Source organism: Emericellopsis cladophorae (genome assembly GCF_022114955.1).
Source record: "Emericellopsis cladophorae strain MUM 19.33 chromosome Unknown NODE_19_length_326966_cov_119_582185, whole genome shotgun sequence".
NCBI lineage: Eukaryota > Fungi > Ascomycota > Sordariomycetes > Hypocreales > Bionectriaceae > Emericellopsis > Emericellopsis cladophorae.
This window is the reverse complement of record NW_026250944.1, coordinates 224,798-245,083: the sequence shown is the minus strand read 5'-3', so window position 1 is coordinate 245,083 and position 20,286 is coordinate 224,798. Positions and strand designations below refer to the sequence as shown.

Here is a 20,286-nt window from a genome sequence, read left to right as displayed (position 1 = left end):
CGCGATTGCTCTCATATACAAACATCTCGCTGCACCTCCATGGCTCCGCGCTTTCGTTACGAAGATACGTAGCACAGGATCATGCGAGCAGCCTCGTCGTCCTTGTCGTCCTAGCAATGTGGATCGCTGGTGCAAGTCCACAGAGGTCAGCCGCATTGTAAGCATCACACTCTAGTCTATATCCCTGCAATACGTAGGAAACGAAATAAAAGACACAAGACCTCCGCTGACTACAGTGATACTTCTAGAAATCAAGGACTGACAATTACTCTATTCAATGGTCTTATGGATCAAGTTACTCCTGATGATCCTCCAGATCGCCAAACCAGTCAAGCTTCCCCTGCCAGACTCTGACGAGGAAGACACCCATTGCCAACAACTTGACGACCATGACCTGCCGTGCCATTTCAATATGGCTCCTGGTGCGAGCCCATCCTTGCAGCTTCGTCGCCCCCGCCTGCTCGTAGCGATCGCATACCTGGCTGAAGAGCAAGGGATCGTCCGTGATAACACCATCAATCATCCTCCCATGCACCGTCGACGTCTGCTCCGGTGCTAGCAACGACGAGGTCTCGTTCTGCGCGATGCACCACTCCATCCAGCGCTCCTCGTTCACCGTCCAGGCCAGGACGGGTCGATCTCTCTCCTGCGCTTCCTGCATGAATCGTCTGCCTCCCTTGCCCACAAGCACCTTTTGGAAGATGTTGAACCCAAGATTGGGTATCGACAGAAAATGGCGTGAGTAAGGCAGGTAGAAGGAGATGTGCACCATGGGGTACTCGGGCAGATGTCGCCGGGCCGCTTTGAGAAAGACGGTATTCCACAAGCCCAGGACGACGCGATGGTGCCAGGGTTCCTGTTGGGTTGGGGTCGCTTCGCGCAAGGTCCTCTCTACTGCGCGGAGCAAGTCGTCTGCGTCGTCGTCGACCTGCTTCTCCTTAGCTTTTTTTTTTTTTTTTTTTGCATTCGTCTCGGGCATTCAGGGAGGAAGAGACGGCGTGCGCCTGCTTACCTTGACATCCAGGAGGATCCAGAGGCGCTCCATACCCGGGCGATTCATCAGGTCGAGCAGGTCGCGCAACCGTGGCATGCCCTCGTTCTTGTCCCGGAGGGTGCGCAACGTGGCGAGGAAGTCCCAGTTGCACTCGCTGATCCTCATGTCTATCCCAAAGCATCGCTTCAGCGTCGCATCCTAGAGCGAACTGTTAGTTTTCCTCGTCAATGCACAGGTTCGTCGTCGTTGTCTCACATGTGAAAGCACCACCACGCCATCTTTGCTCAGATGGAGATCCGTCTCAATCGCATGGGCGCCCACGTCTACAGCACCGCGGAAAGCGCCCATGGTGTTCTCCGGGAAGGACGCTTTATACCCTCTGTGCGCAATGTTCTGGGGACACGAGACTCTCGTTCCCTTGCCCGGCGCAGGGGCCTTCAGGCAGGGTGCTTTGGTCGCGCCGTCAGCCACTGATGTCTGTTACCCAAGAGTGTCCGTCAAGTAAGTACCTTTGGGAATGGGCTGCGGCGCCCTCTGAAGGAGCTGCTTGCATTCGACCGCCATCTGATGGTCGTCTGTAGTAATACGATCTGGAAAGGACTGTACGCGCACCACGAGTGACTACACCGCTTCGAGCGATGGGACGAGAGGCGTTCGGATAGGGAGAGATTTGCGACAGTCTGGTCCTTCGTCAGGCTGTGGTCAGTGCCGTCTACTGTCTACTGTCTACGACTCCCTGGGCCGTTTTGAGGGACCAGTCACCTCGTGGCATTCGGGGCGCGACGATGCGGAGTTGACCTTTTCTCGGGGCCGGGCCGGGTCTCGGATTTTGCCGCGTCAGCAGGAGGCACGTTCTCCAACGTGTGGTGTCAATAAATGCAATGCAGCTTTGAAATCTCAAAAGGAAAGCATTCTTCCGTTGCCACTGTCTTCATGTTACATTCACAGTAGATGACTGCAGACTGGAGTGGGCGGACGGACCTCTGAGGAGGAAGTTCAACGCCACATCACCACTGACGAGCCGGACGTAACATTCATCATTCATGTTCACAAGTAATTCTTTTCTTTTGTTCTACTATTACGTACTTACGTATCACAACTTTGACCGGACGAGATTGTCCGAGAGGATTACCAGTCCCACGGTAGTAATTAACGTTAATAAAGGCTGCCTCTTTAGTCGCCGCGAGCTGGACACAACCCCTACATTGAATGTACGCTGCGCCCGCCTCACAACACATTGGACGTACACTACTCCGTACATGACATGGGGTTGGACGCTACGAGAACGAGAGCTCAAGTGTCAGGAAATAATGGCCAACGCCACTAGACAGGCTACCATGACTCGACTGCAGATCAACAGACGATTGGAGCCCTCTGAGCGATGCCAGTGACCGCTTCTTGCGCCTGGCCATGAAGCTAATAATTATTCAGCTTAGGCTTTTCCAGATGCGCAACTTGTCGCTATACGTATGAGATTCATGTTCGTTCGTTTCTGGAGAAAAACCCCGAGCCAACCCTGCTCTAGCGTCCAGCCACCGCAGGGAACATACCCCAATGCTATGACCATCTACGTGCTTGTCTACACCTCAGGCACGTAGTCGCGACAATGCGCTCGACCAGACTCGAACGATGAATTTCGAACACTGGCTGGCACCTTGGTCTCGTGTGAGGTTCTATTGGGAGACATTCCAGGTCCACACCCAGGAAAGGCTGACGGCTGTCGTCGTGATGGGGCTCGGGGGGCTGCCGACTGACTGGACTGACCCCAACAACAGGGGAAATACCTCTCTCCTCCCCGGTCGGTATGTCACTGACTGACTCGAGTGCGCGCCCGGGCTGGGACGGCTGACCCGCGCCAGCTGCAAGAGGAATTCCATCGACTAACAGAGAGGGATCTACATGTGAGGCCCGCTTGTGCCTTCATGTTGTGACCTGTCAGCTGTCAACACCTCAAGTCAGGTCCCAGGGGCCTGCTCCGATCGACCGCCAATTGCAAATGCAGACTCCATTTCATGCCCCCCGTACTTCTCCGTACGAGTTGACGGGGTCGCACGTACATATTTTCAATCTGTTCGGGTCCCAGGAGAAGATCGGCGCCGGGTCCCTGGGTTCGGGACATGTATAGATACACCAGACCGTTCCCTACCTGCCATGGTCTGCTCCTCTCCATGATTTCCTCTCCTGTATGATCCATCGATCACTTCTGATCGCACCATACGTTTATCGCGGTAGTTGAACAAGAAGTACACACAGGAGTACTATACCCTCCACGCCCGCCAAGGCCCAACCTGCCCGCCATGCGTCGCTCCATGGACGTTGACGCGAACGTATGTGTCGCTGTGACGCTGGCGTTCGCGACTCTGTTCACCGTGGCCCGGTTCTGGGCGAGATACATGACCAAGGTCAAGCTCTGGCTGGATGATTGGTTCGCCCTGGCGGCCTATGTGAGTATCCACGTTCGGAGCCACGGCCATGTGCCTCCCGTGCTGACCCAACCCAACCCAGATCACGGGTGTAGGATTTTCAGTCCTCATCGTCGCATGTGAGTACCTGCTCCCTTTTTGCGAGCGTCTAGACGGATGTGTGCTGACTATCCCTCCCCCTTCCTCAGGGACCGTCATCGGAGGCCTGGGCCAGGAGATTGCGACCCTCGACATGTCGTCCGACGAGGCCATCAAGCGGTCGTCCATCTTCGTCCTGCTCATCGAACTCTTCTACGCCTTCTCCCTCTTCTGCTCCAAGTTCTCCATCCTTGGCATGTACTGGCGCCTCTTCAGCACGTCACCCATCCGCCTGCCCATCCAGGTCCTCGCCGTCGTGTCCCTCATCTGGGTCATCATCCGCACGTTCATGACCATCTTTCACTGCGTGCCCCCGCAGGCCTTCTGGGACCCGTCGGTCAAGAATGCGCGGTGCGATATCGACAACTCCAAGTTCTTCTTTGGCACCACGCTCACCCATCTGCTGATTGACGTGGCCATCCTCATGCTGCCCGCCATACAAGTGAGGCAGCTGAAGCTGCGGACGGGCCAGAAGCTGGGCGTGGTTGGGCTGTTCATGTTTGGTGCTGTGTAAGTCACCTTTTCCTGCTGGGACATATGTGTTTGTTCCCTGCTGACCGACGCTTCAGTGTCTGTGTGGCAGCCGTCGTCCTCCTCGTCGCGGCGGTACACTTGGACAGCCATTCTCCCGAGATGCCCTATGACATGATCACCATCATGATTCCAGCGACCATCGAGGTCAACTTCGCCGTTGTCTCGGGTAAGGCCATCCTCTCCATGCATACCTGTTCAGCGTCCATCATACTAACGCCTAGTAGCCTGCCTCCCTACGATACGCCCCGTCATCCAACGCCTCGTGCCCAACTCAGCCCTCGCCTCGGGCGGCCGGAGCAGCACCAACAACGGCGGCGCGCGGACGCGGACGGGCACGGGCACAAATGTCAAGCTCCGCACGCTGGCGACCGCCTATGAGCTCGAGGACGACAGCTCCACCAAGAACTTTGCGGACCGCAACTACAGCTCCAACGGCATGCGTTATGCTGACGCCGAGACGGGCAGTTCTGGGTCCAACGAAGACGTGTCGCGGCCGGGGCCGAGGACGGTCATCGAGGCGGGCCCGGACGATGGGCAGACGTCGACTCGCAGCGGACAGCCCGAGGACGGCGGCATACGGGTCAAGAACGAGATGAGTATTTCGTACGAGTCCAGGTGATGTGAAATGGAAGTGCACCGACAAGATGGTAAGACAGTAGTACATGTATAGTTAATCTGAAGAGTACTGTATCACGAACGGGTGGCAATGGGGTGAACAGGATAGCGGTAGAACTGTACTGAGCCTCTAGCAATCCCACGCACTCTGTAATACGCAGACATAAACAAAGGATATCGCGCACCGTGGTATCAAGCAGGTATATCCCCCTGTCAAAGCATCATGTCCCGTCCGTTCGCTCGCCAGTGACAGCTAGAAGCTTGCTGTGAGCGGGAACCCAAAAAGATAGCCATCAAGCGCATCAAACGCAAATTCATCCTTGCCCGTCGTCGCGGGAAGCATATTCCCACCACACACATCCACAGGGCCACCGCCACCACCACTGCTCAGGCCCAGCTCCGACGGCGCAATATCCTCGCTTGAACTCAGGCTGTCGCCGCTCAGACTCTGCGGCGGCGCGGCAAAGTCCCCCCCGAGGCTAAACGTGCCCAGGTCCCAGGAATCCGGCGACCAGTCCGTCGCCGTCGTCGCCGTCGCGGCGACTGAGTGTTGCGGTGGCACAGCGTCGGCGGCGGGGAAGCCCCGTCCCCCGTAGATGGCGTCGTACACATTGTTCAGCCCACCGTCGAGGCTGCCGAGCAGGACCTCCCAATCTGCTGCGTTGACTGGTGTCGCGGCGTTGAGACCGGCGCCGGATAAATGGTGATGTGATTTCGAGTGGGACGACGGCGGAGGCGGTAGCATTGTATGTCTTGGGGGCGAGGGTTGACGAGACTGGCTCGGTGTATTGCTCAAAGACAGGTAGTCGAGGTTGGTATGCGAGCGCGAGCTGGATCGCTTGAGTGCCGGCGGGTACGATGAATCGCGCAGGGATGTGTTGGGCGTGACGCTATCGAATGACTGGCGTGACGGGCTGCGACGGAACCTGGGCCGCGACTCTTCGAGTTGAGGCATCGTCATGCGGCGCATCCGTTGTTGTTGCTGGAGCAAGTCGGTTTCCGTGGCCGAAGCAGCAGCACGACCAGGAGCAGGAGCAGCAGCGTCTGTGCTCTGCGTGGCGGGCGGCTGTGAAGACGAAGACTTGCGGCGACCCTGCGTCAGGGCTGGCGATGTCTTTCTCGAACTTGTAGTGGTGGTGGTGGTGGTGGCTGGCGATCCTCGCGATGGAGGCGGCATAGCTGTGCCAGATGGCTCGACGTTGACGAGTCGGCTCGCGATGCGCCTCAGGTCCCAAGCTCCCGGTGCCTTTTCCTTGTCCACAATCTTGAGCACGCCGTTGACGAGCCTCTCGTTGTCGCGGATAAGCTTGCTCTCGCGCTTCAGGTCAATTGCCTGGTACAGCAACGTCATGCCGCACACGAGCAAAAGGTCGTGCTTGTTGAGGCAGAAGGAGAAGATCATGTTGCGCTCCTCCAACAGTTGCACAATCTGCACAATGTGCTTGCTCGCATTGCTGATGGCGAGTAACGCCGGCGCCGCCTTGTGGCCGAGCGTCGAACCTACCGCAGGGCGATAGATCAGAATGCGGATAAAGTAGTACGCCAACGCCAGCAGAGGAGACCGACTCCCCGTCACGTCCGTTGACGGCTTGTCTTGCACAAAGTTGAGGCGCAGGTGGCTGGGCAGCTCGTCGTACCACATGTCCAAGTCGACGTCCATGGCTTCCATCTGCTGCAAGGACAGCTCGTGGGACGGCGCGGCTGAGTAGTTCTTCTCCAACACGCGAGCGAGAATGCGAGCGGCTCTGAACAGAGCCAGTGCACTCGAGATGCGGGTAGACTCGCCGGGGAGGCTTGGCTGGAAGCCCTTCTCGGTCACGTACTCGTCGTCAGCGTCGGTGGGATACTCGGCCTGGATGTCGTCGTCCCTGAGAAGTTTGGGCAGTCCGAGCGTAGCTGCCGTGAAGCTGGCCTTTTGTTAGCTGACAAGCGCGCGAGTATTGGGCAAAGGGCAATAGGGCCACACTTACCAGTCGAGAGTATACAACGTCCAGAACACCTTTTTGCGCGTTTCAATGGTCAACGCACCAAAGGAGTACCGCTTCTGACTCTGATGCAGACCGAGTCTATGTGAAAGACTGACCGCGATACCCTTGTAGTGCTGTATCCTCTTGTAGTCGGCCCGCATGATGCAGTAGAGAAGCGCCAGGGTCAGACATTGCAGTGCGTTCATGGTGTTCTCCATCGAGAGCAGCTCCAGCGCCTGTGTCCACTCCCTCTCGCAGGCTGCTACCTGGGCGAGGTCGGGCATCGAGTCCGAGAGTCCTGCAATGCTGAATACGAGGTAGAGCTGTGCCGTCTTGTAACCATTCTTGATTTTGGTCGGGTCCGCGATGAACTCCTCGTAGAGACGTAGGAACGTCGGCTTGTGCAGGATCGGGAAGAGAGGCGCCCATTCCTGGAAGAAGACATTGACAGACCGATCCGAGAAGAGCCGTGGGGGAGCCCCTGGTGGACACTCTTCCGTGTCGACGAGCAAAGGCTGCGTGCCTTGTATATGCAAGAATGCCTCCGGGTTGAAGTCAGAGCAGGTCTTGCCCGTCTCCGCGACTTTACGTTTGAACAACTCTGTCAAGAGATCAGTATGATAGGACTAACTGTGTGAAATGTGTGGTTTGTCGTACCGATGAAAGCTCTGCCACTTGAGTGACCCATCAAGTACGAGTCCGAGTTTTCCACGCCCAGCAGTAAAGGCGAGGCCTGCACCCTAAACGTGTCCTCCTTCAATGGCAGGGGCAAGGCGCGGTCCGGTGTCAGCCCTGGGACCGACGAGTGTGATGTATTCGAGAGTCGCCGCCTGTTGCCATGCATTTTGCTCAGCATGTCAATCTTCTCATCCTTCTCGTCCAGCAGGTCCTTGAGCTCCCTGACCTCGGTCTCGAGCGCCCGCACGCGCTCCTCCAGCGACTCTGTGTACCCTCGTGGAAAGGCCCGCCGGCTCAGTTTGTCGCTCGTGCGGCACTCGAAGCCGACGCTGGCGCATTGTGTGCAGGTCGGCCGCACGCCGTCGCAGCGGATCTTTTTGGAGCGACATCGGTCGCATGCCTGTGCAATACGGCTCTGTGCGCTCTGCCCCACCTTGATGACCTTCATAGGCAGAATGCCTGGCATGATGGGCAGACTGGCTCGGCGCAGAGTAGTATTACTCTTGTCCAGGAATCAGATCTCTTGAGGGTGTTGTTGGTGTTGCCGTCGTCGTCGCGTGGCGTATCGCTGCTGACTGCGGGGGGCCTTGGGGGCCGGGGTTTGATGTGGTGCTGAGCTATTTGTGTGCAGCCGAGAGTTTCGATCAATTATTTCACGAAATGAACTAAGTACTCGGTCGCGCAATGTCCTGCGGTGCGTACTGATCAGGATGAAGGTGAAAACTGCAGAGGATAGTTGTCGAAGGCGACCGGGGGCGATGTTGGATGCAAGGACTGGACTGGAGGGCAGGCGTCACAGCAATAGTAAAACTGTACGAGTACGTACTGTGTACGCTGATGAAATGAACCAGCTCGACGGGACTGCGGTGAAGATTCCAGGCCCATGCGTGCCCCATTTGATCCCCGGACGGGGTTCTATGGGCCGGGTGTGGGAGAAACCTGGGGCTGCGGAGACACCTGGATCCAGCCTTGGACACGCAGTCCAGTTGCCAGTACGTCCCGGTCAATCCCGGGTGCCTGTCATCGTACGATGCTCGTTGACAAGCTTTCAGCCTGCACGCGCCTGAATCGTGGGGTAGTGGGACTTGTTGATGTAGATTGTGGTGGACCGACTGCTCCCGAATCTTCTCACTCGACGTGATGCCGAGCACGTACTTCGGCAGCCCTACCTCAGGGACCGTGCTCCCGACGGACGGCACGCCAGCACGCCTGAAAGTTGAAACGTCTGTCAGTTCACAGGCTCCCAACAGTGAGGGTGAAAATTGCTATACAGCAAGACTTGGTGTCATTCTGTAGTTGGGTATCTGACTCTCCTTGCGCATATTAGCACACAGGCTGCATCTGATAGACACATCTCTTCTGCCCTATCGCAAGTTGCTTTCCGCGAAGCTAGTCACGAAAGTCAACGTGAGCCCGAGAAGTGAGTGAGTGGTGCGCCTCCTCAAAGTACGTATACATATATACCAAGTAAAGCTGGTGGTGCGTTAACGCCGGGCCCGTTTCGCAACGCTAATGAATGCGGAGTGGCAGCGAGCGCCCTCTGGGGAAAGTATTTTTAAGTACGGCTGTCAGCGCCGTCAATAGACCCTTAGAGCATGGCCGCATGGACCCGCTCGAGCTGAGTTCCGGCAATACCGGAGGCAGTCCGATGAGAAGGGCGATTTTTTATCAATTATGTCCTTTCCGACCAGTAGCAGTCAGCTTGCAAGTGAAAAAAAGAGTTCAATAAAACAGTGGACCCGCGTGGACCCGCGTGGATGGCCGGAGGAGCGGGAGGTCAATCACCACCATCGTGGCCAGTGGAGATGGTGTTGGCCGCAGATCACCGGGTCAGTGGCTGCGTGACGATGAAATAACGGGGAGCCTTCAGCTAAAGTCAACGTCCTCATTGGCTGCATTGCTGGGCGCTGTCCCCATTGGGGCTTCTTCCATTGATCCGAGGTATGCCTTGACGCGCTCGTCAGCCAAGAGGTCTTGTTGCTGTGTTAGTGGACAATTGATTAGTATGCGAGTTTCACCTTTTGCTGAATTGAAAAAGACGGCTGGCAGCACTCACCTCCTTTTCCAGTGCAGCAACCGTGGCCTCGAGTAATGAACCCTCAATCTCTTTCAACGTAGCGGCCGCTTGCACGCACACTGGCCGCAGGTCCGAGGCGTCGACATGTATAGGATTGCCATCTTCATATTGCGGGGCCCTTCTCAATCGGCCCAGTTGATCCACCATCTGTTGCAACAAGATTGACACGGCTCGTAGTCGAAACACTGAACATAGCTCGTGCTCCCGGGTGAGCTCCTCAAAGTCTGCAGCGCGCTCGGTCACGTCCTTGTCCTGCCAGAACATCCGCAGCTGCCGCCCGCCCTCGTTGTCTTGCAGGATGCGAAAGTCGAGCCCGTCCTCCTCGTTGAGGCACATGAGGTGCAGGAACGGACTGTGCCATTTCAGCACCCCATCCGTCCTGCGAAGCTGCACCGTTGGCATGCCTCCAAATATGTGCTCCTTGGCTCTAGAAAGTGGATCATCTTCGAACGAACGGACCATAAGAGTCATCTCATCTGTGCTGTACGCCTTGTCAATGAATCCGTAGCTGAAGAGCATCTCGGATGCCCGCTTCAGCTTGCCGTAGGAGATGGTGACTTCTTTGCCCGGGTCGACACTATAGCCTGGCCGAAGCAGGATCTCAATGTCTCCATCGCTGTCTTCGTCGTAGTAGGCTTCCGGATCGTACGAGTGATTGGCCATGTCAATGGACGGCACCATGGCGTCGCCAGAGGAAGGTAACTCCAGGCACCGGGACCGATACCAGGCATCCACCAGCGCCCAATCCTCGAATGATATCTTGCGCTGCTCCCAGAATAACTCATTCCAGAAGTCGAGTTGCTTTGTTTTTTCGCAGAGTTCCTCGAGTTCTTGGTTCAGGGAGTTTCGCTTCGCCGCTACGGCTTGCTACAGCTGAATGAGCACGATGCCAGAGAGCTCCGCAGTAGACAACTCACCTCCAACGAGGTACCTTGCAGCAGGTTCCTTTCCCCCTCCGACCACATGGATGGTAACAAGCCGTCGCGCTCAAGGTACTTGATGTAATCCGTCCACGGACTAGCAGCCACCCTGTGGGAATCGGACGGGGTTTGCCTCGAGCGGACGAGGTGAACCAGGAGGTAGAGCATTATCTTGCCTCTCGCTGTCTATGTCTGATTGTGAGCTGCAACTCCACGCAGACGTACGCGGCATGGAAGCGCACTGACCTCGTGGCCGGTGGCGTTGAGTAGCTCGCGAAAGTGATTGTCGACATTGGCGTACTCTCTGACCGCTTCCGCCGACAATGCGAGTCCTCGCGGGACTGTCAACAGCGGTCTGTCATTCTTGAAGCCCTCCTCGTCGGCGACAAGACTCAGAGGCTCCGTGGCGACAAGGCCGGTACCCTTGTCTTTGATGAGCTGAAGCTCACATTTGTGAAACTGGACACCATGAAGACGCTGCCACACGGGCAGACCCTCGATAGGCCCGGGGTTGGCGGGCATAATAGTGCGACACGAAACCAAGCTCCAGCTCAAGTGGGGAAAATAGCTGGAATGTAGGCGATTCAATGCGAGGAGAAGGTGGTTTACTTGGTTGTGGAATTCAACATGAGGATAATGTTCTTTCCCAGTGAAAGTGGGCACATTGCGATCAAGTCTCTTCTCTCAAGGTGACTTGATTGTGGGGGTGTTTACCCGCGGGCTACATGTACCTTGGGCGCTTGAATACAGGACGGACCTGCCCCTCCGCCAAGCCCGAATTTTCGTGACGTCCGTCGCCAGACTTGCAATTCCCCTCCATCGCAACTTCTGCACTCCAGTCGAACGACGCCCAGCAGCGAAAGCCAACTTTTTCGGTTCTTGGTGCCCCATCTTGGCCTCTTGCAGCCCCAAATCCTAATGCGCTTGATCGACGACCCCTAACCATGCCTCGCGATCCGCTCATCGGCCTCGTTGGCAAGCCTTCAGCCGGCAAAAGCACCACGCTCAACAGCTTGACAGATGCCTCCTCTAAAGTCGGTCGGTCACCCAAGCCTCACCCGTCGGACATGGCCACTGATATCTGAAACCCGCAGGCAACTTTCCGTATGTACCCTCATAAACTCTATGTGTCGCGTTGCGCTGACTGCCCCCAAGGTTCACAACGATCGACCCTCAGCGCGCAATCGGCTACCTCCAGATCGACTGCGCATGTGCTCGACACAACGTCTCCGAAAAGTGTCGACCCAACTACGGGGCTTGCGTCGACGGCCGGAGATCAGTGCCCATTGAGCTACTGGACGTGGCAGGGCTCGTGCCGGGCGCCCACCAGGGCCGTGGCTTGGGGAATAAGTTCTTGGATGATCTGCGCCATGCAGATGCGTTGATACACGTCGTTGACGCCTCGGGCACGGTGGATGCCGAAGGCAAGGAAACCAGAGGATACGACCCCTCGGTCGACATTGCGTGGCTACGGAGCGAGATTGTGGCCTGGATCCTGGGGAACCTAACGCAGAAGTGGGGCTCCATCCGGAGGAGGCACATTGCCGTCAAGGCCACGGCGGTCGAGACGCTGCAAGGTCAATTCTCTGGGTACGGTGCGACATCTACTGTCATCAACCGGACGCTTGATAGAGCGGGCATCAAGGAAAACCTGGAGGACTGGAGCGACGAGACGGTGAAGCACATGGTCCACGCCTTCGTGGACGAGAAGTTTCCCACCGTCATTGCGCTCAACAAAATCGACCACCCGGACGCCGACAAGAACATTTCCAAGATAGCCAAGATGCAAGATCCCCAGACGATTGTGCTCTGTTCGGCCATTTCAGAGATCTTCCTGCGGAAAATGGCGAAACAAGGGTACATCAAGTACGTGGAGGGCAGCGAGTTCATCGACACCAAAGAGGATCTGATCGAGCAGGGCGATCCCACGGGAGGCGGTCTCAAAGACCTGGACGAGAAGAACCGAACCCGCATCGAGAACCTAAAGGACATGGTGCTCTACAGATTCGGATCGACAGGCGTCGTGCAAGTGCTGTCGAGGGCGGCGGCGCTGCTCGGCCTTGTGCCCGTCTTTCCCGTGCGGAACACGTCGACCTTCCAGTCGGGCGCGGCCGACTCCAAATTTGTGTTCCGCGACTGCGTGTTGGTGAAGAAGGGCTTGACGGTAGGCGATGTTGCGCGCAAGGTCATGGGCGACGCCCCGATAGCGTACATTGAGGGAGTCGGCAACATGAGGGTAGCAGAGGATGACCCAGTGGCGGTTGGGAAAAACGATGTAAGTTTTCTCTTCATGTTGAGTTGGCTCGAGCATTGATTGATCGTCCCAGATATTGTCGTTCAAGGTTGGGCGAAATTAAGCGGCGGAGATATGGAATGGGACCTTGGGCGTTCTGGATACATCATATAGACGTGCTCAATGCCGAAACGCTTTCAGCGAAAATGACGCTATTCTTTATGAATGATAAAGCCCAGTTATCAAACAGGCCAAAAGGGAATTCCACTGTGCTCTGAACATGGCTAAGCGTACTTGTGTACGCAACACCAATTAATAGAATCCCCAATCCGATGGCTATTTCCGCGACCACAGCGACACTCCGTGATGTCAGCCGTATGAATGCCCTTGCTTCGTTGATAGCGCCGGTAGTAAGTAGATAAATAGCCTATTAAACGTAAGTATAGTTCTGGTAGAAATCGTGTGATGAATATCCGAGTATCAGGCAGTATCTTGTGCTCTGAAGGAACTGCATGATGGCGTGCCCGAATTCTGCAACCGTACTGCGTGTTGCTGGCGATACCCTGCGTAGAACCTATAATCCGTGAATAAATGGCTGCCAGTCGTTTGCTTTCGCAGCAGCATTAACCAGAAGTGCTTCCATCTGCTCCTCGGAGTAGTCTCCAATCTTTTCGGGTAGCTGACGATGTGGTGTCGCCATACCGCACTCACTCGACAAAGGCATCTGATAGCGCTAGTGCGTCTTGGCGAGGCAACATCTCTGTCGGGAATGGTGACAATGTCGAGCAGCCTGTGAGCGTTTTGATGCCCAAGGGCCACAATCGTAGTAGATTGTAATGGACTGTAGGCAGTTGTACCAGGTAAGATAGGCAATTACGGTGTATCGAATGTAATTGCTATGTTGGTTCGAAGTTGGAGTGGAGGTGGCCAGAGCCAAGGCTTTATACCTGGTGAATAAAATCTAAGTGAGGAAGGTTGTTAGGATCGTACACTACCTATTTGGGGGTTTGTTTTGTTAGCCTGAAAATGAAGAGAGGCTCTCTTTAAGAATTGCTAGACTAGGTAGTAGAATGCGTGATGTAGATGCAAGTTGCACTATGGGGCGTTCGTTGTATCTTCGCACGCTGACTGCAGGCGGATACTCTTCCAACAATAACCGTGCTGCGCCAAGTACTTGTAGGGACACGCGCATTTGCTGTGGCGTGAGCCTCTGTTCCCTTCCACTTGAAAATCCATTTTGTTCAGGCAATTAATAATTTGAAACCTGCTCGCTGGAGCCAAACACCAGTCTCGTGGTTATGTCAGCACTCAGCAGCGCGTCTCCCCTTTAATAGCTGCAAACCGCGTCTTGACATCCCCAGCATTCGACGAATTCAACGCCCCACAAACCATGAAAATCGAGCGTGATCCCACGGTCGAGGCTTTGATTCATGATGGCCGCCAAGCGTACGCGGCGAAGCGCTTCAAGCAGGCGCTCGAATGCTTCACACGCGTAAATTGGTGATCTCCTTGGCTGCCGTTTCAGCACTAACAGACGGGGCCAGGCCATGAAACGCTGCCCATGCAGCAAGGGCAAGAAACGCGAGAGATGTACTTGTAAACAGTTCGAGAAAATAGCTGCGGACAACCGTAGCGTTTTTCACGAGGCCATTGGTGCCTGCCATTGCTCCGTTGGAAAGGAGTTTGGGACCTGTGACAACAGCCTGCACATCCAAGCGCTCGACCACCGCGCCGCCAGCTTTGAGGCTCTCAAGGAGCTCGGCCGTGCAAAGAAGGATGCGGAATGGATCCTGGAACTTGCTCCCCGTGCGCTCGATGTAAGTTTTGCACCCTCCTCTGTTGACGCATTTCGGCTGATCAGCACAGGGCTACCTACGCTTGGGGAAGGTTGCCGGTCTACAGAAGAATTACGAGTTTGCCTGGAAGGTGTACAACTCCGGACTCGAAGCAGCTGCATCCACAGATACTCTGGCCAGTCACCCAAAGCTTCAGAAGCTGCATATGCTGCGCAGGCCGTACCACCACAAGTTCTTCAAGCAGGACCCTCTGCAGCTTCCTCTCGACATTGTGCACATCATACTGTCTTTTATCAGCTACCGGGATCTCATGTAATTGCAGCCATTGTCTTGTGTTGGAAATGTGTTAGGCTAACGGATCTCAGCATGTGTACATGCGTCTGCTGGCCCTGGAGGAAGTCTCTGACGAGCCCGGAGAATCGTCCACTCTGGCGTACTATGGAATTGGCCGGCAAGGCAGCCAAAGGATGGCGCAGCCCAACACAACAAGCCATTCTCAAGTATCTTGCCAATTCAGGCCACGACATACGGCGGTTGACGTTAGCCAACATGAAGAAGTACTACATCAACAACGCCAAGCTACATACTATCTTCCGTGCCGCCCGGAACCTCGAGTACCTCGACATGCGGGAGCAGATGGAGACGATCAAGTGCCCATCACAAGTATGGCCTAAGAGAATTGCTCACCTCCGCTTGATCGATATCGACTTCGAGCCTGAGTTCATTGATGCTGTTGCAGGCAGCGTGGTCAACCTCGATTTGCAATCGTCAGTCGTTCGCCCATTTTCACTGTTTCGCCAGCATCCGCAGACACTCGAATGGAGCAATCTGCGGTACCTACGGATGTCCAGTGCCTACACATTTAGTCTCTTGATAGATCTGCCTCCATTGATGCCCAACTTGGAGCAATTATGGGTCAATGACGTGGGTGGTCGAGGCCGCAGCTCGGACGATTCCGCCATGGGCTTCGACTTGGAGCAACGCCCAGACATAAAAGCCAGATGGGCTGGCAAACTGAAGGTCTTCGTGTACGGCGAATCAGAGCTACGCGACATCCATCCGGAGTCTCTCGTCCATACCTTGAGCGTCAACAATGGAGACACATTGCAACACGTCGACATCACAGCCGGGTGGTACGACCCTCCTGGCTTAAGCTTCATGGGCGAAGCCTTCAGTGATCAGGAGATCATGGACCTGTGCGAGGACCGGTCTGTCATGCCCAGGCCCAGAGATCTCAACACATATGCCAATCTCCGCAGCTTACGACTGCAGCGAGTGCGACTTGATGGCGAGGGGGCCCGGCGAATGTTGCAGAAGCCCCTGAATGGTGGGAAGCTGAGCCACTTTGACATTGTCTTCCCTTCACTCGGCTATACAGAGGCTGAAGGACCAGAAAGCGTCCAACGTCTCCGCGATTTTGCATGGCTGCAGGGCGCAGAGTCCATCCGCAGCCTGGGGGTGTTTGAATTCCGCTTCAGGCGACATCCACGTAATGACGACGACCTGCCCCTGAAAGGGTTCCTGGCCACCTTTCCACATCTCGAGGAGCTAGAGGCTTCCTCTGTTTACTACGATGAGCAAGAGTTCTGTATGGTGCTGGGAGACATCATACTGGCGACCAAGCTGAAGAGGATCTACCAGAGCGTGGTCAAGGGGGCATGGTTGGACAGGTTACGAGTCGCGGCGGCTCAGAACGGGGTCGAGATCATGTTTGGTCCACGGCCGAGGGAATGGCCGGTGCAGGTGCTCTAGGAAGCGGCCTCGACGAGGCGTCTTTTTCTTTTGAAACTTGACATTAATACGACATTTTTATCCTCATGCTTATGAGTAATCGAACTGTACATAAGCCAAAGAGGCACGCACCGCTGCCATCTTCCGTCCCCAACCGCCCCTCGCGCTGTTCAGACATGTGAGAGAGGTGTTAGTATATATACATGTACAACGTGAAATGGGAAACAAATAACAGCTGCCACGACTCCGAAATCATGACAGAAGACACCGACGTATGCGGCCACCCGCATGTCCTCGCCCCTTGCTACAGTTACACGCACGCACCCACTGAAATTGTGCCTCTATCCGCTCTCGTCGTAGGTGAGCCACTGACGCTCCGCATTTGCTTGTTTGCTTATTGAGGGGGCATGCGCAGACCAGCGGGGCCACCGGGTCCGGCTGCGAGCTTGGCAGCAAGCTTGGGATACTTCTCGGTGACCTGCACCTGTGTGCGGGTAGCTTCCGCGTAAGAGAGAGCGTTCACAATCTCGCCCTCGGTGCGGGCTAGCTCGGCAGCACGCTCAAAGTACTTGAGCGCGCCGGGCACGTTGTTCTGCTGAAGGAGAAGCTGAGCCATGGTGGCGACAGCGATATCGCACTCGGGGTCGACTACACCTGGTTAGTATGTCACTTTTGCGCGCCGGTCTGGCAGGGGACTCACTGATCAGAGCCTTCTGGCACAGCGTCTCGGCCTCCTTGAAATCCTGCTTCCACTGGAACAGGGCGAGTGCCTTGTTGATGAGAGGCAGGACGTTCATGGCCATGGGCTTGGTCTGCTTCTCCATCTCCATCGCCGTGTCGAACTTCTCAATGGCCTCCTGGAAGTTGCTCTGGTCGAGGAGCAGCTCGCCATAGTAGTTGTAGACATCGGGAACCTTGGGGAAATTCTTGATGCAGCGGCGGAAGGTGGCCATGGAAGAAGCAATGGAGCCCATCTTGTACTGCGTCACACCAAGCTGAATGTGCGAGAAGATGAAGTCCTTGTCGAGATCAATGGACTTTTGGTAGTCCTTTTGCGCCTCGGCGAGGTTGCCCTTGATGAAGTGTGCCTGGGCACGGTGATAGTATACGTCAGGGTCGTTGTTGTCCTGCTCCAGGGCACGCTCAAACTCGGCGTCGGCAGCCGCCGGATCACCAAGCTCCAAACTGATGCTAGCACGTTTGATGTAGTTTTGCGTAAACTTGGGATCCAGCTCGATGCTCTTGTCGAAATCCTTTGTGGCCTCTGCGTGCTTGCCAAGTAGCGTGCGGATCGTACCACGGCAGTTGTAGGCAAGGGCCTCAGTGTCGCCCAGGTCGCCGAGCTCGATGGCTTTCTCGAGGGCAACGCGTGCTTCCTCGTATCCGTCTCCGGTCTTCTTCTCGAGGCCCTGGAGACCACGCTGCAGCTGGCCCTTTCCGGTGTCGGCAGACAGCTCGGCCGAGTCCTCGAGACCCGCTGGGCGAGGCTTCTGACGGAAGCTCTGGAGGTAGTTGCCGACAAAGATGGGGCTGGGCATCTTGGCGGGACGTGCGGCAATCATCTCCTTGGCCTTCTCTTCCGCAAAGGTCTTGAGGAGCCTTTCCACGGCCTGCGCAGTCGAGTCGCTCTTAAAGTTGTCGATGATGCACGAGGCAGTGAAGTCGAGGAGAGCCTCGGAGTACTTCTTCTGGTTCTCGTAGGCGGCAGCGCGTCGGTTGATTGCCTTGACATACTCAGGGTCCATGCTGATCGCAGCGGTCGTGTCCTCAACCACATTGTCCCACTGGCTCAAGGCGCTGTAGCAAGCGGCGCGGTTCGAGTAGAAGACGGGGTCAGGCTTGCAGAGGATAGCCTTGGTGTACAGGTCAATGGCTTTGTTGTACGCCTTGTCACCGTAGGCCTTGTTGCCAGCAGCCTTGAGCTTCGCGGCATACTCCTCGCGCTGCTGCTGAGTCAGCTTCGTGACCGAGTCCTCGTCCACGTCCGGAAGCTCCGAGTCGCTGGCCACGGGAGCAACCTCAGGCTGCTTGGGGGCAGGTGTGGATTCCGTGGGCTCGGTGGCTTTGCGGTCGGCTTCTTTTCGCTTGCGGCGCTCCTTCTTGCTGAGTTTGGGTTCCGAGTCTGACTTGGTTTTCTGCTTCCGCGTTAGTCGAGGATGTTTGGCCTGCGCCGCTGGGGGTTGGAAGCGTACCGAGTCCGAACTGAGATAGTAGACTGCGCCTGCACCCGTGACGACAACTGCGACACCTGCAATTGTGTAGACTACAGCTTTGTTCTCCGAGACCCAGTTCGATATGCGGTCGAGGAGGCCAGGCGATGGCTCGACAGCGACGACCGGTTGGCCGGGAGGCATCGATGGGAGTGGGTTCGACATGGTGGAAAGCTTTGATTACGAGAAGGAGAAGAATGCAAGGAGGGTGGTGAAATCAGCGGTAGAAGATCCGAATTCCAAGGACCGTCAGATGCAATGAGTAAATGACGGGAGGCCGAATGGTCGTCGTGCGTGGGGACTGGGCGAGCTGATCACGACCGCGCCAGGAATTAGAAGGGTGTAGAAAAAGATGATGGCAACCACTGATGACCGAGAGAGATTGGCGGTTTGTTGCCGTTTGGATTGGATTGCAGAGCTCGCCTGTCGCGTAGGGGTGCTCCACTTTAGATTTCGCAGGCTCCACCTGCCGTTGCATAGCACTGGTATCAATTCTTCTTGGAGCTGGACCTTACCTTATTAATGCCATGCCTGACGTGTTAGCCCCAGCCTGATGCCTCAGGCACCATGGAGACATGCACCATTCATGACGGGCAGCCCTAGCTCTACGACCAAGATAATGAGTGACATTGAAGTTATTAATTGCGTGTCATCTTGCAGCCGTAGATAGATCGTCCAATTCTCCATACATCTCTCACAGAGGTGTTGTGTTGTCTGTTGTTGTCTCCATGAGTCATGTCAACAAGTCGATGCTACACCAAACTCTTACACCCAATTGCCTCTGGTCTAAGTACTTGGCCAGACCATACTGATCGGCCATGGATCCAGAGAACCTCCAGTTCTTCTCGACAGCTCGCTATGACCCTGAGCTAAGAAACGTGCCCAGTCTCGGACTTGGCCACGCTGCTTGGAACTTTCGCAATAGCTCCCCGTTCTACCTCCTCGACTATCATCGGGACCGCATCCTCGATGCAGCCAGGCATTGGGACTGGGAACGAGCTATAGCACAGCTCGAGGGCCAGCAGGGACTGGACAGGCTGTCGCGGGGTCTCGAGGATCTCGTCGGGTCCGAGAAACACCCATTGCGCCTGCGCATAGTCATTGATCGTGAGGGAGTCTTGGGGCTGGAGAAATTTGAGTTCCCACAAATGCCCATCACAGGGCTATTCCCTCGCCGATTGCCCAAGCCAGACGGCTCTCCTCTAGCAGATGAACCCCCAAAGTCGTCACCCTATATGCTGTTGCTGGATACTGGGGACACATCAAGTTCACAGTACACCCACTTCAAGACCACGAACAGGGCAATGTACAATGTGGCCCGTGACAGGGCTGGCATATCACCCAAGAACCGCAAGGAAGTCCTTACGGTCGAGGATGGCTTCGTGGTCGAGGGTAGCACCACGACTCCCTACTTCTGGAGAGGCAACAGGTGGGTCACTCCGCCTGTCTCGAGCGTCCGTGGCGGGCAGGATGGCGTGAGTCGGCGATGGGCTTTGGAAAAGTGAGTAAAAAAAGCTTCAACCCCTGACAGATGACTGATCGGCCACAGCAACTTGGCTGTCGAGGAAACGGTGCCCGTCAACACATTGGCGGATGGAGAAGAATGCTGGATCAGCAATGGCGCCAGAGGGTTCACGTTTGCGCTTCTCCGCCTTGAAAGACCGTGACAGGTTCACAGCGGAGCCAGTCCTCGAAGCTTTGCCATGATGGATCAAAGATAGTCCAAAACGACGTGCTAGCATTACTGCCCAATGTCCGTACTTCTGAGGTATAAACAGGCCTTATCAGCTGCTTCCCCAATCATATGTACCAACTGCGCCGATGCGTTTCCCCCATGTACCTTCTTTGCGAGGATCCCACTTTCGATGCGTTCCAAGTTGTCGCGATGGAAAACTTGGAGTGCTATTTCTACAAGTGACCCCAGGCTTGCCTGAAAAGTTAGTGCACAATCATCAAACGTATCAGCGTCC

General features: G+C 55.8%; 8 protein-coding genes across 8 annotated transcripts; 4 read left to right on the top strand and 4 right to left on the bottom strand.

Annotated features, from left to right (window-relative positions):
• Positions 1–295: 295 nt before the first annotated feature.
• J7T54_003970 (uncharacterized protein) lies at positions 296–1,558 on the bottom strand (the record flags this gene model as incomplete). Its single annotated transcript, XM_051506164.1, has 4 exons — positions 296–856; positions 1,013–1,192; positions 1,250–1,443; positions 1,504–1,558. 4 exons carry the CDS (start codon positions 1,556–1,558, stop codon positions 296–298), a joined length of 990 nt encoding a protein of 329 aa, XP_051362560.1.
• A 1,733-nt stretch (positions 1,559–3,291) lies between these two features.
• Positions 3,292–4,708, top strand: J7T54_003969 (uncharacterized protein; the record flags this gene model as incomplete). The annotated part of the gene is made up of 5 exons (XM_051506163.1): positions 3,292–3,438; positions 3,500–3,536; positions 3,606–4,065; positions 4,125–4,255; positions 4,314–4,708. 5 exons carry the CDS (start codon positions 3,292–3,294, stop codon positions 4,706–4,708), a joined length of 1,170 nt encoding a protein of 389 aa, XP_051362559.1.
• Positions 4,709–4,957: 249 nt separating this feature from the next.
• J7T54_003968 (Transcriptional activator protein-like protein) lies at positions 4,958–7,815 on the bottom strand (the record flags this gene model as incomplete). Its single annotated transcript, XM_051506162.1, has 3 exons — positions 4,958–6,611; positions 6,675–7,272; positions 7,329–7,815. The coding sequence occupies 3 exons, from the start codon at positions 7,813–7,815 to the stop codon at positions 4,958–4,960; spliced, it is 2,739 nt and encodes a 912-aa protein (XP_051362558.1).
• A 1,400-nt stretch (positions 7,816–9,215) lies between these two features.
• Positions 9,216–10,868, bottom strand: J7T54_003967 (SET domain-containing protein-like protein; the record flags this gene model as incomplete). Its single annotated transcript, XM_051506161.1, has 4 exons — positions 9,216–9,329; positions 9,406–10,293; positions 10,344–10,532; positions 10,593–10,868. 4 exons carry the CDS (start codon positions 10,866–10,868, stop codon positions 9,216–9,218), a joined length of 1,467 nt encoding a protein of 488 aa, XP_051362557.1.
• Positions 10,869–11,290: 422 nt separating this feature from the next.
• J7T54_003966 (putative GTP-binding protein) lies at positions 11,291–12,946 on the top strand (the record flags this gene model as incomplete). The annotated part of the gene is made up of 4 exons (XM_051506160.1): positions 11,291–11,384; positions 11,441–11,450; positions 11,502–12,621; positions 12,899–12,946. 4 exons carry the CDS (start codon positions 11,291–11,293, stop codon positions 12,944–12,946), a joined length of 1,272 nt encoding a protein of 423 aa, XP_051362556.1.
• A 1,023-nt stretch (positions 12,947–13,969) lies between these two features.
• J7T54_003965 (F-box/TPR repeat protein-like protein) lies at positions 13,970–16,127 on the top strand (the record flags this gene model as incomplete). Its single annotated transcript, XM_051506159.1, has 4 exons — positions 13,970–14,071; positions 14,184–14,396; positions 14,446–14,687; positions 14,741–16,127. The coding sequence occupies 4 exons, from the start codon at positions 13,970–13,972 to the stop codon at positions 16,125–16,127; spliced, it is 1,944 nt and encodes a 647-aa protein (XP_051362555.1).
• Positions 16,128–16,500: 373 nt separating this feature from the next.
• On the bottom strand, positions 16,501–18,460 carry J7T54_003964 (Mitochondrial import receptor subunit-like protein; the record flags this gene model as incomplete). The annotated part of the gene is made up of 3 exons (XM_051506158.1): positions 16,501–16,754; positions 16,807–18,241; positions 18,299–18,460. 3 exons carry the CDS (start codon positions 18,458–18,460, stop codon positions 16,501–16,503), a joined length of 1,851 nt encoding a protein of 616 aa, XP_051362554.1.
• A 674-nt stretch (positions 18,461–19,134) lies between these two features.
• Positions 19,135–19,983, top strand: J7T54_003963 (uncharacterized protein; the record flags this gene model as incomplete). The annotated part of the gene is made up of 2 exons (XM_051506157.1): positions 19,135–19,817; positions 19,866–19,983. 2 exons carry the CDS (start codon positions 19,135–19,137, stop codon positions 19,981–19,983), a joined length of 801 nt encoding a protein of 266 aa, XP_051362553.1.
• Between the last annotated feature and the right edge of the window lie 303 nt (positions 19,984–20,286).